The sequence below is a fragment of the Lepidochelys kempii genome, chromosome 1 (assembly GCF_965140285.1).
Source record: "Lepidochelys kempii isolate rLepKem1 chromosome 1, rLepKem1.hap1, whole genome shotgun sequence".
Classification (NCBI taxonomy): Eukaryota; Metazoa; Chordata; order Testudines; family Cheloniidae; genus Lepidochelys; species Lepidochelys kempii.
Genome location: NC_136380.1, coordinates 55,383,747 through 55,398,610, shown reverse-complemented (window position 1 = coordinate 55,398,610; position 14,864 = coordinate 55,383,747). Strand labels below are relative to the sequence as shown.

General features: G+C 47.6%; 1 protein-coding gene across 3 annotated transcripts in view; it reads right to left on the bottom strand.

Moving 5' to 3' along the window:
* The window catches only part of COG6 (component of oligomeric golgi complex 6), a 117,646-nt gene extending 103,334 nt beyond the window's left edge, over positions 1-14,312 (bottom strand). Inside the window, exons 1-3 of one of the 3 annotated variants that reach the window (XM_073342633.2) lie at positions 14,023-14,312; positions 12,611-12,754; positions 11,495-11,566 (exon numbers count right to left, since the gene is read on the bottom strand). In XM_073342633.2, the coding sequence (XP_073198734.1) occupies positions 11,495-11,566; positions 12,611-12,754; positions 14,023-14,175 (369 nt within the window). In that variant the 5' untranslated portion in view covers positions 14,176-14,312. The remainder of the gene's footprint in view (positions 1-11,494; positions 11,567-12,610; positions 12,755-14,022) is intronic. The other 2 variants (XM_073342615.2, XM_073342624.2) reach the window with 2 other exon arrangements.
* Positions 14,313-14,864: the final 552 nt, after the last annotated feature.

The following is a 14,864-nucleotide window of genomic DNA, read 5'->3' as shown; positions in this document are numbered from 1 at the left end:
ACAGCACAGCAGTCCCCTCTGTCCCCTGCTGCTGTGTTCATAGTGCAAGGCAGAACAGGAGCATTCCACATTAATGATTTGCTAGCAAGGTAGCAACATGCTCAGCTGTCAGATACTTCCTGGAGCTTTGAAAGGGGAGGGGTGCATGCCTCCAGGGCAGCAGAGATCAAAACAGTAAGCAGAGCAGTCATGGCAAGCATTGTGGAATACAAATGGAAGGCAGTTATGTCAACAAAACAAACACCAGTGTTTACACTGACGCTTTGTTGCTTTAACTTTGCCACAAAAAGCCTTATGCCTCATACTGAGATGGTTTCCTTTTGCCACCAAAAGTAACTTTGTAGTGTGTACACCTCCCCCGTTTTATCAGCTGTCAAGGTTCCTCCCCCACTCTGAACTCTAGGGTACAGATGTGGGGACCTGCATGAAAAACCTCCTAAGCTTATCTTTACCAGCTTAGGTCAAAACTTCCCCAAGGTACAAAATATTACCCCCGTTATCCTTGGAATGGCCGCTACCACCACCAAACTAATACTGGTTACTGGGGAAGAGCTGTTTGGACGCGTCCTTCCCCCCAAAATACTTCCCAAAACCTTGCACCCCACTTCCTGGACAAGGTTTGGTAAAAAGCCTCACCAATTTGCCTAGGTGACTACAGACCCAGACCCTTGGATCTTAAGAACAATGAACAATCCTCCCAACACTTGCACCCCCCCCTTTCCTGGGAAATGTTGGATAAAAAGCCTCACCAATTTGCATAGGTGACCACAAACCCAAACCCTTGGATCTGAGAACAATGAAAAAGCATTCAGTGTTTTACAAGAAGACTTTTAATAAAAAATAGAAGTAAATAGAAATAAAGAAATCCCCCCTGTAAAATCAGGATGGTATATATCTTACAGGGTAATTAGATTCAAAAACATAGAGAACCCCTCTAGGCAAAACCTTAAGTTACAAAAAAGATACACAGACAGAAATAGTTATTCTATTCAGCACAATTCTTTTCTCAGCCATTTAAAGAAATCATAATCTAACACATACCTAGCTAGATTACTTACTAAAAGTTCTAAGACTCCATTCCTATTCTGTCCCCGGCCAAAACGACTACAGACAGACACAGACCCTTTGTTTCTCTCCCTCCTCCCAGCTTTTGAAAGTATCTTGTCTCCTCATTGGTCATTTTGGTCAGGTGCCAGCGAGGTTACCTTTAGCTTCTTAACCCTTTACAGGTGAGAGGAGCTTTCCCCTGGCCAGGAGGGATTTCAAAGGGGTTTACCCTTCCCTTTATATTTATGACACGCCCCCCAAATCTCAGCTAGGGTGAAACACTGGCTGGGATTTCTTCCTGGAGCTCTAGGAAAACAGAGTTAATAAGACACATGCATCTCTAAATATACTACCAAGTACATAAAGACTAACAATATTTTCCACATCTCAAGGACGATTTTAACCAGTTGATTCTGGGAAACTTTCACGGGAGAGTGCATCAGCCACTTTGTTAGAAGCTCCTGAGATGTGTTGGATGTCGAAATCAAAATCTTGGAGAGCTAAACTCCACCGAAGAAGTTTTTTGTTAGTTTCTTTGACGGTGTGAAGCCACTTTAGTGCAGCATGGTCGGTTTGCAGGTGGAACCGCCGTCCCCAAACATATGGGCGTAGCTTTTCCAGAGCGTAGACAATGGCATAACATTCTTTTTCAGTGACTGACCAGTTGCTTTCCCTCTCAGACAGTTTTTTGCTGAGAAACACTACAGGGTGGAATTCTTGATCAGGTCCTTTCTGCATTAAAACTGCTCCCACACCACGCTCGGATACATCTGTGGTTACTAGGAACGGTTTGTCAAAGTCTGGGGCCCTTAGTACAGGGTCAGACATGAGTGTCGCTTTAAGCTTGTTAAAGGCCTTCTGACACTTTCCGGTCCACTGAACAGCATTTGGCTGTTTCTTTTTGGTTAGGTCTGTCAGTGGGGCAGCGATTTGGCTGTAGTGCGGTACAAATCGTCTGTAATAACCGGCCAAGCCTAAGAAGGATTGAACCTGTTTCTTTGACTTTGGGACAGGCCACTTTTGGATAGCATCCACTTTGGCCTGTAGGGGGCTGATAGTTCCTTGACCCACCTGGTGTCCAAGGTAAGTCACTCTGTTTAGGCCTATTTGACACTTCTTAGCCTTAACAGTTAGTCCTGCCTCCCTTATGCGCTCAAGGACTTTTTGTAGATGTTCCAGGTGGTCTGCCCAGGAATCCGAAAATATGGCCACATCGTCAAGGTAGGCGACTGCATATTCTCCTAATCCCGCTAGGAGACCATCTACAAGTCTTTGGAAAGTGGCGGGTGCATTTCGCAGCCCGAAAGGGAGTACATTAAATTCATACAGCCCGAGATGTGTGATGAAGGCTGACCTTTCCTTGGCAGATTCATCTAGCGGTACCTGCCAGTACCCCTTGGTTAAGTCCAAGGTAGAGATGAACTGGGCCCTTCCCAGTTTCTCTAATAGTTCATCTGTGCGTGGCATGGGATAGTTGTCTGGGCGAGTTACAGCATTTCTTACGGTAGTCCACGCAAAAACGTATTTCCCCATCTGGTTTGGGAACTAGAACCACTGGAGATGCCCATGCACTTTCAGATGGGCGGATTACACCCATCTGTAACATATCCTGGATCTCCCGTTCTATAGCAGTTTTAGCTTGAGGAGACACCCGGTAAGGTTGGACCCTAATTGGGTGAGCATTACCTGTGTCAATGGAGTGGTATGCCCGTTCAGTCAGTCCTGGGGTGGCTGAGAACGTTGGCGCGTAGCTAGTGCACAGCTCCTGGATCTGCTGTCGCTGCATACGCCCAAGGGTCATGGAGAGGTTCACCTCTTCCACACCACCAGCACATTTCCCTTCGTAGTAGACACCTTCAGGCCACTCAGCGTCGTCTCCTCCCTGGGCTGTAAACTGACAAACCTTTAATTCTCTGGAATAAAAGGGCTTTAGAGAATTAATATGATACACCTTAGGCTTTCGGTTGGAGGTGGGGAATGCTATGAGATAATTAACAGCTCCCAGGCGCTCCTGGACCACGAATGGCCCTTCCCACGATGCTTCCATTTTATGGGCCTGGAGCGCCTTTAAGACCATGACCTGGTCTCCTACTTTGAAGGAACGCTCTCTGGCATGTTTATCATACCAGGCTTTTTGCTCTTTTTGAGCATCCTGTAAGTTTTCTCTAGCAAGGGCTAAAGAGGTTCGGAGGGTGTTTTGTAGGTTGGTTACAAAGTCCAGAATGTTAGTTCCTGGAGAAGGTGTAAATCCCTCCCATTGCTGCTTCACCAACTGCAATGGCCCCTTAACCTCACGGCCATATACAAGTTCAAATGGGGAAAACCCTAAACTGGGATGTGGTACAGCTCTGTAGGCAAAGAGCAACTGCTGCAATACTAGGTCCCAATCATTGGAGTGCTCATTTACGAATTTACGTATCATGGCCCCCAAAGTTCCATTAAACTTCTCCACCATGCCATTTGTTTGATGATGGTAAGGAGTGGCAACCAAGTGATTTACCCCATGAGCTTCCCAAAGGTTTTTCATAGTTCCTGCCAGGAAATTAGTCCCTGCATCTGTGAGGATGTCGGAGGGCCAACCTACCCTGGCAAAAATGTCTGCTAGTGCCTGGCACACACTTTTAGCCCTGGTGTTGCTTAGAGCTACTGCTTCCGGCCATCGGGTGGCAAAATCCATGAAAGTCAGTATGTACTGCTTTCCTCTGGGTGTCTTTTTCGGAAAAGGACCCAGAATATCCACAGCTACTCGCTGAAATGGAACTTCAATGATGGGGAGTGGCTGGAGAGGAGCTTTGACCTGGTCTTGGGGTTTTCCCACTCTTTGGCACACCTCACAAGACTGGACATAGGTAGAAACATCCTTGCCCATTCCCTCCCAGTGGAATGACCCCCCCAAACGGTCTTTGGTCCTGTTCACCCCAGCATGGCCACTAGGGTGATCATGGGCTAAGCTCAAGAGCTTGGCCCGGTATTTAGTTGGAACTACCAACTGTCTCTGAGGATGCTAGTCTTCCTGGTGTCCCCCAGAAAGAGTCTCCTTGTATAAAAGTCCTCTTTCTACAACAAACCTGGATCGATTAGAAGAGCTGAGAGGCGGTGGGTTGCTCCGTGCCGCCGTCCAAGCTCTCTGGAGGCTTTCATCTGCTTCCTGTTCGGTCTGGAACTGTTCCCTTGATGCTGGAGACATCAGTTCCTCATGGGATTGTGGACCTAGGCTTGGTCCCTCTGGAAGCGATATAGGGGATGGAGCTGTTTCTGTTGACTGTGAACCGCTCTCCGCTGGTGCACTATGTTGGGATTCAGGCTCCGGCTGAGCCTCTTGTGTAGGGTTATCGGCTGCTGCCAGTTCAGGTTCGGTGGGGCCCTCTGGTGTTGAGGTTGCAAGTACTGGATTCAGTGCTGACACGGGGTCTGGTGTTGGTTGTTCGGCTGGTTCCGGTTCTGGGACTGGTTCCGTCTGGGTCTCTGGGACTGGATCCACTACTGCTGTTGCAGACATTGGCCTGGGGTCCAGGTCCATCACCTCTGACTGGGTCCTGATAGAAGTTTCCGGAACAGAGCTAGGCCTCACGGCTTGTTTAGCCTGGTTGCGGGTGACCATTCCCACCCTCTTGGCCTGCTTCACATGATTGGCCAAGTCTTCCCCCAACAGCATGGGGATGGGATAATCATCATAGACTGCAAAAGTCCACATTCCTGACCAGCCCTTGTACTGGACAGGCAACTTGGCTGTAGGCAAATTGAAAGAGTTGGACTTGAAGGGTTGAATCGTCACTTGGATCTCTGGGTTGATTAAATTGGGGTCCACTAAGGAAGCATGGATAGCTGACACTTGTGCTCCGGTGTCCCTCCACGCGGTGACCTTCTTCCCACCCACACTCACAGTTTCCCTCCGCTCCAAGGGTATCTGGGAGGTATCTGGGCCTGTGGACCTCTGGTGTGATTCCGGTGCAATGAACTGTAATCTGTTGGGGTTCTTGGGGCAGTTGGCCTTTACATGCCCCAGCTTGTTACACTTAAAACATCGTCCAGCTGACGGGTCACTGGGGCGAGGAGGGTTGCTGGAGAACGGGGTGGTGGGACGATAAGGGGTCTGGAGGGTTCTTTGGGAGGTAGGTGGGGCTTTGGGCGGCCCCCGGTAATAGGGTGTGGTCTGGGGTGGTCCCTTCTGGTCTCCGCTCCAACTGCGACCAGTTTTCTTCTTCTCTGCCACCTCCACCCATCTGGCTCCAATCTCTCCTGCCTCGATTACAGTTTTGGGTTTCCCATCTAGGATGTATCTTTCTATTTCCTCAGGAACACCCTCTAAGAATTGTTCCATTTGCATTAGGAAGGGCAAATTTACTGGAGATTCAACACTTGCTCCTGATATCCAGGCATCCCAATGTTTTACAATGTGGTAGGCATGTCGGGTAAATGACATGTCTGGTTTCCACCTTAGGGCTCTGAACCTCCGACGAGACTGCTCGGGTGTTATCCCCATTCTGACTCTCGCCTTGGATTTAAACAGTTCATACTTGTTCATGTGTTCTTTAGGCATTTCAGCTGCCACCTCAGCTAAGGGTCCACTGAGCTGCGGCCTCAGCTCTACCATGTATTGGTCAGTAGAGATGTTGTACCCAAGGCAGGCCCTTTCGAAGTTTTCTAAGAAGGCCTCAGTATCATCACCTGCCTTGTAGGTGGGGAACTTTCTGGGATGGGAAGTGGTACCTGGAGAAGGATTGCTAGGGTTTGTTGGTATATTCTGCTGGGCCTTTATCCTCTCCATCTCCTCCACATGCTTCCTCTCTTTTTCCTTCTCCTCCTCCTTCAGCCGCATGAGTTCTATCTGTCTTTCATGTTCCCTTTGTTTTTCCTCAGCCTGAAATTTGGCTAATTCCAGCTGTAGTCGAGCCGAGGATTTGGCCATTCTAACCTCTCTGTTTTTAACTAACTTTACACCCGAGGTTTAGAAATAAACAAACAAAACTTGGCTGTAAAATTTTGCTGTGCTGGAATAGAATACCTATTCTCTGATAGTGATTGTCAGCCTACAGAAAAAGACAATTCCCTTGTCTCTGCTCTGGGCCCAACTTAAAGCAAAAAACCTCCAACTACTTGGAAACCTGCTTACCCAGCCCAAAGAAGAAAAAAAATTTCTTTTCAAACCTGTGCTCCTTGTAAAACAAAAAAAAAAATCAAAATCCTAAAAAAAACCCTGCCACTTTTGTCTCCAGGCAAATGGGTAGAGCACACACCCCCTATTTACTTTTAGGAAGAAAAGAAAAAAAAAAACCTCTGGGTTGGAAGACTGTGAATTTCCCTGCAGGAGTTAAGTACCCTGCCTCCAGGCAAAGAAAACCTGCAATTCACAAGATAATCCCCTTTTGTCTCTGCTTGGCCACAAAGCAGAGAGAAACCAAGCTGCTTTCAGTTTCAAAGCTGCCTTCTGGACTTCCTAAAAATTCCTTTTTAAAATCTGTATTTCTAGTTCAAAAAATCTCAACTGGATCTCAAAATGATTTCAGGTTAATCCCACCACTGTGCCACCATGTCAAGGTTCCTCCCCCACTCTGAACTCTAGGGTACAGATGTGGGGACCTGCATGAAAAACCTCCTAAGCTTATCTTTACCAGCTTAGGTCAAAACTTCCCCAAGGTACAAAATATTACCCCCGTTATCCTTGGAATGGCCGCTACCACCACCAAACTAATACTGGTTACTGGGGAAGAGCTGTTTGGACGCGTCCTTCCCCCCAAAATACTTCCCAAAACCTTGCACCCCACTTCCTGGACAAGGTTTGGTAAAAAGCCTCACCAATTTGCCTAGGTGACTACAGACCCAGACCCTTGGATCTTAAGAACAATGAACAATCCTCCCAACACTTGCACCCCCCCCTTTCCTGGGAAATGTTGGATAAAAAGCCTCACCAATTTGCATAGGTGACCACAAACCCAAACCCTTGGATCTGAGAACAATGAAAAAGCATTCAGTGTTTTACAAGAAGACTTTTAATAAAAAATAGAAGTAAATAGAAATAAAGAAATCCCCCCTGTAAAATCAGGATGGTATATATCTTACAGGGTAATTAGATTCAAAAACATAGAGAACCCCTCTAGGCAAAACCTTAAGTTACAAAAAAGATACACAGACAGAAATAGTTATTCTATTCAGCACAATTCTTTTCTCAGCCATTTAAAGAAATCATAATCTAACACATACCTAGCTAGATTACTTACTAAAAGTTCTAAGACTCCATTCCTATTCTGTCCCCGGCCAAAACGACTACAGACAGACACAGACCCTTTGTTTCTCTCCCTCCTCCCAGCTTTTGAAAGTATCTTGTCTCCTCATTGGTCATTTTGGTCAGGTGCCAGCGAGGTTACCTTTAGCTTCTTAACCCTTTACAGGTGAGAGGAGCTTTCCCCTGGCCAGGAGGGATTTCAAAGGGGTTTACCCTTCCCTTTATATTTATGACATCAGCAAAAGGCAGCTTTGCTGACAAAACTTGGTAGTGTAGACAAGGCCTTAGACAAGAGACAACAGATGGACATAGACCAATGTGGAAGTACAAGGAACCAATGTGACAATATTGGTCAGAATGACAGGCTTTCGTATAACAGAGGACCAAAAAGAGCGAGAAGAAGGGATTGAAACATGCAAAAAATGAACACGTTGTTATTTGTCACTCGCTGATCCATGACTGTTGTGCTTTTAGTTCCTCCTCCATCTTCCCCTACTAATTCAAATTCCCATTTACCCTTCAATCTCTTCCCTCATTACCCATTCCCAGGCTTATAGCCTCCCTTTCAATTCAGCTACTAGCTACATTGAATCCCTGCCCCAGATCATGGTAGCAAAGTCAATATATGAAAACGGGTCACACTCTTTGGATAAGAAAATGGACTCAGCAGAAAGTTTTGCTTCTTATGCCGATTAATACGAGCAGTCCCAGACCGCCAGAGAGGCAGGGCAAACCGGAACAAAATAGGTGGAAGGAGGAGAAATAACCCTGGTCGCAGTTGGAGCAGATACCAAAAGGGACAACCTCAGACCCCTCCCTACTACCGGGGGCAGCCCAAGGCCCCAACTACACCCCAAGGAACACTCCAGACACCTTATCGTCCCGCCACACAGTTCTCCACCAACCCACCTCACCCCAGTGACCTGTCAGCTGGACGATGTTTTAAATGTAACGAGCTGGGGCATGTAAAGGCCAACTGCCCCAAGAACCCCAACAGACTACAGATCATTGCACCGGAATCACACCAGAGGTCCTCAGGCCCAGATACCTCCCAGATACCCTCAGAGCGGAGGGAAACTGTGAGTGAGGGTGGGAAGAAGGTCACCGCGTGGAGGGACACTGGAGCACAAGCGTCGACTATCCATGCTTCCTTAGTGGACCCTAATTTAATCGGCCCAGAGGTCCAAGTGACAATTCAACCCTTCAAGTCAAACTCTTTTGACTTGCCTACAGCCTAGTTGCCGGTCCAGTACAAGGGCTGGTCAGGAACGTGGACTTTTGCAGTCTATGAGGATTATCCCGTCCCCATGCTGTTGGGGGAAGACTTGGCCAATCATGTGAAGCTAGCCAAGAGGGTGGGAATGGTCACCCGCAGCCAGGCTAAGCAAGCTGTCACACCTAGCTCTGTTCCGGAAACTTCTACCAGGACCCAGTCAGAGGTGATGAAACCGGATCCCATGCCAACATCTGCAACAGCAGTAGTGGATCCAGCCACAAAGACCCAGACAGAGCCAGTCTCAGAACCGGAACCGATGGAACAACCAGCACCAAAACCATTGCCAGCACTGAATCCAGTACTTGCAACCTCAACACCAGAGGGCCCCACCGAACCTGAACCAACAGCAGTCCATAACCCTACACAAGAGGCTCAGCCGGAGCCTGAACCCCAACAAAGGGCACCAGCGGAGAGCGGTTCACAGTCAACCTGCATCTCTTCCAGAGGGACCAAGCCCAGGTCCACAATCCAGTGAGGAACTGATGTCTCCAGCATCAAGGGAACAGTTCCAGACCGAACAGGAAGCAGATGAAAGCCTCCAGAGAGCTTGGACGGTGACACGGAGCAACCCACCGCCTCTCAGCTCTTCTAATCGATCCAGAGAATAAAAGGTTTGTCGGTTTACAACCCAGGGAGGAGATGACGCTGAGTGGCCTGAAGGTGTCTACTACGAAGGGAAAAGTGATGGTGGCGTGTAAGAGGTGAACCTCTCCATGACCCTTGGGCGTATGCAGTGACAGCAGATCAAGGAGCTGTGCACTAGCTACGTGCCGACGTTCTCAGCCACCCCAGGACTGACTGAACGGGCATACCACTCCATTGACACAGGTAATGCTCATCCAATTAAAGCCCAACCTTACTGGGTGTCTCCTCAAGCTAAAACTCCTATAGAATGGGAGATCCAGGGTATGCTACAGATGGGTGTAATCCGCCCCTCTGGCAGTGCATGGCCATCTCCAGTGGTTCTAGTTCCCAAACCCGATGGGGAGATACGTTTTGGCCTGGACTACCGTAAGCTAAATGCTGTAACTCACCCAGACAACCATCCAATGCCACGCACAGATGAACTATTGGAGAAACTGGGACGGGCCCAGTTTATTTCTACCTTGGACTTAACCAAGGGGTACTGGCAGGTGAATCCGCCAAGGAAAGATCAGCCTTCATCACACGTCGAGCTGTATGAATTTAATGTGCTCCCTTTCGGGCTGTGAAATGCACTCGCCACCTTCCAAAGACTTGTAGATGGTCCCCTAGCGGGATTGGGAGAATATGCAGTCGCCTACCTTGACAATGTGGCCATATTTTCGGATTTCTTGGGCAGAACACCTGGAATATCTACAAAAAGTCTTTGAGCGCATAAGGGAGGCAGGACTAACTGTTACGGCTAAGAAGAATCAAATAGGCCTCAGAGTGACTTACCTTGGATACCAGGTGGATCAAGGAACTATCAGCCCCCTACAGGCCAAAGTGGATGCTATCCAAAAGTGGTCTGTCCCAAAGTCAAAGAAACAGGTCCAATCCTTCTTAGGCTTGGCCAGGTATTACAGGCGATTTTGTACCGCAATACAGCCAAATCGCACCCCACTGACAGACCTAACCAAAACCAAATAGCGAAATGCCATTCAGTGGACTGAATAGTGTCAGAAGGCCTTTAACCAGCTTAAAGCAACACTCATGTCTGACCCTGTGCTAAGGGCCCCAGACTTTGACAAACCGTTCCTAGTAACCACAGATGCGTCCGAGTGTGGTGTGGGAGCAGTCTTAATGCAGGAAGGACCGAATCAAGAGTTCCATCCTATCGTGTTTCTCAGCAAGAAGCTGTCCGAGAGGGAAAGCCACTGGTCAATCAGTGAAAAGGAATGTTACACCATTATCTACGCTCTGGAAAAGCTACGCCCATACGTTTGGGGACAGCGTTTCCACCTGCAAACCGACCATGCTGCGCTACAGATCAGGAATGCAGTCTCAGAAATTCTGTTAATAAGTAATCTAGCTAGAAATGCGTTAGATTTCCTTTTGTTTAATGGATGGTAAAATATGCTGTTCTGAACAGAATGTATATTCCTGTTTTTGTGTCTTTCTGTAACTTAAGGTTTTGCCTAGAGGGATTCTCTATGTTTTGAATCAGATTACCCTGTAAGATATTTACCATCCTGATTTTACAGAGGTATTCTTTTACCTTTTCTTTAATTAAAATTCTTCTTCTAAGAACCTGATTGATTTTTCATTGTTCTTAAGATCCAAGGGTTTGGGTTTGTGTTCACCTGTACAAATTGGTGAGGATTTTTATCAAGCCTTCCCCAGGAAAGGGGGTGTAGGGTTTGGGGGAAGATGTCTCCAAGTGGGCTCTTTCCCTGTTCTTTGTTTAACATGCTTGGTGGTGGCAGCATAGGGTTTAAGGACAAGGCAGAGTTTGTACCTTGGGGAAGTTTTTAACTTTAGCTGGTAAGAATAAGCTTACGGGGTCTTTCATGCAGGTCCCCACATCTGTACCCTAGAGTTCAGAATGGGGAAGGAATCTTAACAATCCTCATAATAGTTCCATACACACCTTAAGGAGGAACAAGGTAGTTTTATTATACTATATAATACACTTTTAGATTCAAAATTAAAGTACAGCATTCTTCACATAATCAGTTTTTCACAATATAAAAAACTGATGGATACCTTGATACTCTGAAAGAAACATACTCCCATAACTGAAATAGAAGTAGTGATATGTAAGTCCCCCCAAAGTCGTTGAACGCCTTTTCCTTAGAGCTAGAAACACACTGATTACTGTACTAAGATAACAGTTAAATAGTAGCATTAATATTCTAGAGTTGCTTTAATAGAGCTGTTAACACAGTAACCAAAGAAGTTTTTTCTGTTAACAGAAAGCAGTTAAGTAACCTGCCAAGATACAGCAGGGAAAGGCAAGGAAAAACAGACATCTATTCCTACAGTACCTGCAAACGAATGGTCATGTCCTGACAGCAGTTGCTCATTGCCTGAACATCTTCATTTATACTTTCAAGTTCCTAAGAATAGAATAAGACTGGTAATTTATTTGTATTGGGGCATATTTTTTTGTAATGGTCATGCTACATCAAGTCTACAATTTGAATCTACCTACAGAAGTTTTCAAAATGTTGGCATGCATGATTTATCTATGTTTCAGCAACAGTTCCCCCTTCCCCACCCTCTCAGGAGTAGAAGTTATTAGTCCAGTTTTCTTCTTGGATGTACTTTTCCTAAATTTGTTTAATTTCACTCAATGAGAATACTAGTGAGCTTTTTGGGATTAAAGAGTAGTAGAAAATATTGCCATTTTATCTGCTAAGAAGCAGTGCACACACTATCTTCCATGATGCATCAGCATCTGTACAGACTGTTCAGTATACTGCAATTTTGTTGTGCTGAGCAAAATATGAAGGACCTTTTATTACTACAGAAGAAAACTTGCCACTGCTTTGGCTCTTCAGATTTAGTTTTTATTGGTATGATAGAGTGGCACTGGATACCACAGAGCATTTAGTTGGTTCATTTTTAAGGGAAAGGCAACTAGCTTTGGAAGTTTAGCGTATCTTTGTTTCTTATTAGTCTGACTCAGACTTGTACATTACAGCCAAACAAATTTCAAATGGAGTCTCTGAGACAATTCAGTAAAGAGCATCTGTTTTGCTTAATTTTAGTGAAATCACTTTACGATCAAATCCAGTCACTGAAGGCTCTTTCCAACCGTACATACTTAAATGCACGAAGTCAAGTCATTTCCAGGAAGGCTTTAGGTCCAGTGTATTTATGTTCATAAGCCAAATGATGAACACCTTACACGTGAGAAAAATGGTCAAATTATAGAAGATGCTGAAACAATTCTACTATGATGGTAAATTTGTTTTGGAAAAGGAAAAATTCTTTCAGGCTTGGTTTTCATGTAATCAATACTAGAGAGACAAGGTGGGTGAGATAACATCTTTTACTGGATCAACTTGTATTGGTTAAAGATGAGTTTTCAAGCTTACAGGGGTCTTTTTCAGATCAATTCTAGATGTTTTAAGATGATTTGTTAACAAAAATGTTACCTCCTTAACTTGCTTGAAAATGCAGACAAATTCTTCATTTATGGCTAAGCTACGGCGCTCAATATCTCCACGTAAGTTTCTTCTGGTGCGCAAACTGTTTTCGACAAAGAAGGCTGAAAGAGCTTTGAGAGCTTCCAGCATTTCCTGTACAATACAAGAAAATTAACTAAAAACTTCTGTTCTGAGATACAAGACGTTGATGTTGAGTATTATTTAACCATCTAAAGTTAACACATCTTAAAAAAAAATTAGAACAAACTCCTCAAGCAGTTAGATTATCTCCATTTTTTTCAAATTTTCATATGTGATATGGTGCATGATTTTCAACCACTATATTAATAACTGATATGAATGTGCTATGCACCAATCAAGATTTAGATTGACACAAATAATTAACCATTAGGTGTTCTTCAGTGTGAATTTCCTTATGGTCAGAAAAGAGTGGGTGACACGTGATGTTAATTTAAATACAAAATACATAAATTTTAATGTCCAAGTAATAAAGTCTTAGAAAATAAGGTTGTGACAGAAACACATAATGTAGATAGTATTTATTGCTATTCTGATTGAAGTTATGGGATATTACAGCTGCCTGCTGAATATTTTCTGTTGCAAACTGCTGACCATACTGTAAAACCACATTAAAACTACTCTGGCCAAAATCCTATAACATACTATTCCAATTAAAAGGTAAATGTGTACTTTCAAAAGTTTGCTTCCATAGCTGAAGCTTGTTGGAGGACTCTTGGAAAGAGATCTAGGTGCCTATATATACTCCAGTGAACATACTTTATCATCAACATTGCACGTTTTACCTCCAGAGGACCAGACGCCTACCATGGGTTGCAGGCTTGAGCCACAGGTGGGTTTTTACACGCCAATGGGATGATGATGCAGGATAAGAGAAGAGCATAAGGGTGTGCTGGAGCAGCCAGCATCACCCATTCATTCCAACATCAAGCCACCCCTACTCGCAGGCTGGCCCGGTAACCCGCCTGGCCCAGTGCAGCGGGTCAAGGTACGAACCACTGTGAACACCTGCTTTGGGGCTCCATGAGAGCATCTCGGCAAGCACCGACCGCCAGAGCGCCCTGGAGATCAGTCAAGAAGGGCTCACCTCTTCCCCAGGATGCTCGGGGGCCAGACCGTGTAGAGCATCGATCCCAGGCACGTTGCCCCCCACGTTCTCGCCTGCTCTCCACCCCTTCCAGGGCATCTCCCCATTCCCCCTGCCCTAGTGCTCGCCCCAACTCGCACGGGCAGCCCGCTGCCCCCGGCCTAGGCACCCACCCCCATACTCGCCCCCTCCGGCCTGGGCAGCCCGCTGCCCCCGGTACCCAACGCCCAGCCCCGCCGCCCCCCCGAGGCAGTGCCGGCCGCACAGGGAGGCCCGGAGCCCGCCCCGCTCTCACCTTGTCGTTGTCCAGCCGCGTCTCCAGGACCTTGTGGAGCTTACGGGACAGCGGGTTGCTGCTGGGGGGCGCAGTCCCGGTGCTGCCGGGGAGCCCCTGAGAGGAACCCGACGGCGGAGCCGCCGCCGCCACCTCACCCCGGCTCTCCGCCATCTTCCCCGCCCGCAGCGGAACCGGGCTCGCCGCGCCCCCGCTAGCCACCTCACGCACCTGCCGGGGAGCGGCCCGAAAATATTCCCCCCCGGGAACCGACGCCGAGGAATTTGATTCCGCTGTCTAGGCTCGTGGGGGACAGTCTGTGCTGGGACACCAGGAGCGACGGGCGGCGGGGCTCCGGGGGGGGAGGGGGGGGCACGGCAGGATAGGGGCGGGGCTCCATGGAGGGGCACGAGGGCGGGGCTCCCTGGCGGCGCAGAGGGGAAGCGGGTGGGGGCGGGGCTCCCGTCCGGGCGGGGCTCCCTGGCGGCGCAGAGGGGAAGCGGGTGGGGGCGGGGCTCCCTGGCGGCGCAGGGGCGGAGTTGAAGCTCTGCTGACAGGGCCCAGCCGGCGCCGCTCACCTGCTGCCCGCGGGCTCAGCGGTCTGCCCAGTTCCGGCGGGGCCTAGCACAGTGTCTCCAATCTATTTAAGCCCAAAATCAATGTTTGAATTAAGGGCAAGCCAGGATCTACCCCGCCCCTGCCTCGAGGCCCCGCACTGGTCACTCCGTCCGCCCCTCTGTCGCTCTCTCTCCCCTGCCCTCACTCGCTTTCACGGGGCTGGGGCAGGGGGTTGGGGTCGGGGAGGGGGTGCAGGCTCTGGGCTGGGGCCGAGGGGTTCGCAGCGGGGGGCTGTGGGCAGAGCC